Source organism: Camelina sativa, chromosome 3, assembly GCF_000633955.1.
Source record: "Camelina sativa cultivar DH55 chromosome 3, Cs, whole genome shotgun sequence".
Taxonomy (NCBI): domain Eukaryota; kingdom Viridiplantae; phylum Streptophyta; class Magnoliopsida; order Brassicales; family Brassicaceae; genus Camelina; species Camelina sativa.
This window is the reverse complement of record NC_025687.1, coordinates 21,156,909-21,159,925: the sequence shown is the minus strand read 5'-3', so window position 1 is coordinate 21,159,925 and position 3,017 is coordinate 21,156,909. Positions and strand designations below refer to the sequence as shown.

The following is a 3,017-nucleotide window of genomic DNA, read 5'->3' as shown; positions in this document are numbered from 1 at the left end:
TTTTTTTTTTTTTTTTTTTTTTTATTAAGTCAGAGAGTAAATCAGACCTATGGAGGAGTCTGATACTAATCTGTCTGGGGAGAGGTATCCCACGGGTAGGGTCTTCCTAGGTATGCAAATGGGCCGTAAGCAATGGACCCATACCCATGTGGCCAAAGGGATAAAGCTGAGCAATTCTGTGCTTGTGGAGAATCGATCCCTGGTTTAGACCAACTGGACAACTATTCCACCAAAACTAGAACTAGTAGCCCACCACCTCGTGGTTTCCAGTTAGTTACAATAGAATAAAGTTTATGAAGCCAGAAACAGTAAGGTTAATTTCTAAACTTACTTTTTTGTATTAATTTACGAACTTCCTGAATTGTGGTTTCTTCATTACTATAGAAGACTTTAGTTATTGTGCAAATATACGTCAAATATGTACAGTAAGACAATTATTTGTTTGCTTCGAATTGACTTGAAAGAATTATAAAATGTAATATTGAAAAAATTTGAAATATATTGACCAGGTATACATATCTTTTTGGCGGACGAGTTAAATGAAAAGAGAAGCCTATACAAAGAAGTCGAACCATATATATGAAGACATCATAATATCTGTAAGATAAGTAGTATTTTTTCAAGTCAATTCAAAGAAAACAAATAATTGTATGACGTATTGGTCAAGGCTTATCACGGCATGAGGAGAAGGAAGAAGTCTAAACCGATCTAGAAGCTTCTAATATGACCGTTGGGAGTGCAAAGAAGGAAAGATTGCATTTGTCTCTCTTTCTTTATGTCTCTATCTCTTGTTTCCTTATTTGTAATAGGGAGCCCTAGTTCGCCCACCTACTTAAGGGTGTAGCCACCATGTCATCAAATTCATCATATAGAGTCTCTATTCTATTCGATATTCTAAGTGTTCATTCTCTAAATCTCACCAAACTCTCAATTTCTTCCACTAAATCTAACATGGTATCAGAGCATGTTCTTCGATTTTAATCTCAAAAATATTCTACTTCATTTTCTTCTAGATCTTATTCTATAATCTTTTCTTTTGTTAATCTCTTGGCGAATTCTCTGATCATGGAAAACGCTAAGCCAACTGTCACTCCTGTCATTCTCAAAGGAACGAACTATTTGCTGTGGACAAGAACCTCAAGAACTGCCCTTGGAGGTCGAGGACTCTGAAGCCATGTCGAGATGGAATATGTTCCAAAACAGATCTCTAATGGTGAAAAGAGGGGTGCTTCCAAGGAAGAAGAAGAAGAAGAAGCCGAAAGAAAGGCGAAATGGTTCCAAGAGGACCAAGTTGTCTTGTCTGTTCTTCAAAATTCTCTGGATACTCCGATTCTTGAAGCCTACTCCTACTGCGAGACGGCTAGAGAACTATGGGAGACGCTCAAGAACGTGTATGGTAATATCTCTAACCTGACAAGAGTCTTTGAATTTAAGAAAGCCATCAACAATCTCACCCAAGAAGATCTGGAGGTTACCAAGCATCTTGGCAAGTATAGAGCACTTTGGTCAAAACTTGGTGCCTTAAGGCCAAGTTCTTCAGATCCAGTGGTGTTAAACGAGAGGAAGGAGCAAGATAAAGTCTTTGGTCTCCTCCTCACCTTGAATCCGGCATTCAGAGATCTCTTGAAGCATATACTAAGAGCCGACAAGCTTCCCAACTTCGATGAGATATGTTCTCAGATTCAAAAGGAGCAGGGATCTCTAGATCTCTTTAGAGGAAAGGGAGAACTTGTTACCGCTAATAAAGGGTATATAAACAAGAAGACAGGAGGGTGTGGATGTGCAATCACTGCAAGAAGAAGGGTCAGATGAAGGATAAATGCTGGATCCTTCATCATTCATCCTCATCTATGTCCTATAGAATTCCTCATATAATTTGTCTACGTCTTTGAAGTCTTGTTTTATTGCTAGTTTGAATAATATATGGAATGCTAGGCTAGGCCATCCTCATTCTCGTGCTCTTGAAATAATGTTGCCTAATGTTTCTTTTGATAATTCAAGCTGTGAGTCTTGTATTATGGGAAAACATTGCAAGTCTATCTTTCCTAAGTCTAATACCATTTATGAGCATTGTTTTGACTTAGTACATTCTGATGTATGGACTTCACCATGCCTATCTAGGGATAATAACAAGTATTTTGTGACATTCATTGATGAAAAATCGAAAGATACATGGGTCACATTGTTACCATCTAAAGATAGGGTGTTTGATGCCTTTTTTAATTTTCAAAATTATGTCACTAACCATTTAATTGCTAAGATAAAGGTACTTACATCAGAAAATGGAGGTGAATACATAAGCCACAAGTTCAAATCACACCTTAGAACACTTACGTGTGTTTGGCTGTGTTTGTTTTGTTTTAGTGCCCGGAGAACAGCGGAGTAAACTTGACGCTAAGAGCAACAAATGCATGTTTATCGGTTACTCAACAACACAAAAGGCTATAAATGCTATGATCCAACCACAAGTCGCCTGTACGTCTCTAGAGATGTGAAGTTCATGGAAAATGTGGGTTATTTCGACAAAGAGGATTGGAACAGTCTCAAGGATCTATCGGATTCACCAAATGATCGAGCCTCCAGCCTAAGGTTTCTTCTTGATCATCTAGGCAATCCTCCATCAGAGACAAGAAAAACTCAAGCTGAACCACAAGCTAAACCACAACAGGCCGAACCGGAATGATGTGTATATATTTTACACTCTTTCATCATGCATTTGTTATTCATTTTGTTCTGTTAACTCATTGTTTTGCATTGTTTTTAGTCTCTTTTGCATAATATACATATCTATGTAGTCTTTGCATTGGTCTTGCATACATCTTGCATATTGGAGTTATTTCATGTGTTTAGGAGATGTCCTGACTGTTGGAACTGAATGGAGGTTGAGACATGCGGCTCGACCAAACATGCTCGGAATGAATGTCATGTGACTAGACCGACATCCGACTTGGACGCGCTCCCAGGAAGAAGCACCAGCATCCCACTCGATCCATCATGCCTGGAATGGATGTCATCAA

General features: G+C 38.5%; 1 protein-coding gene across 1 annotated transcript; it reads left to right on the top strand.

Moving 5' to 3' along the window:
* Positions 7-2,672, top strand: LOC104777643. The gene is made up of 3 exons (XM_019241929.1): positions 7-313; positions 510-599; positions 668-2,672. The coding sequence occupies exon 3, from the start codon at positions 1,183-1,185 to the stop codon at positions 1,810-1,812; it is 630 nt and encodes a 209-aa protein (XP_019097474.1). The 5' UTR covers positions 7-313; positions 510-599; positions 668-1,182; the 3' UTR covers positions 1,813-2,672.

Excerpts from the sequence above, each read along its gene's own strand:
- LOC104777643 (XM_019241929.1), top strand. The coding sequence starts at position 1,183 with ATGGAATATGTTCCAAAACAGATCTCTAATGGTGAAAAGAGGGGTGCT.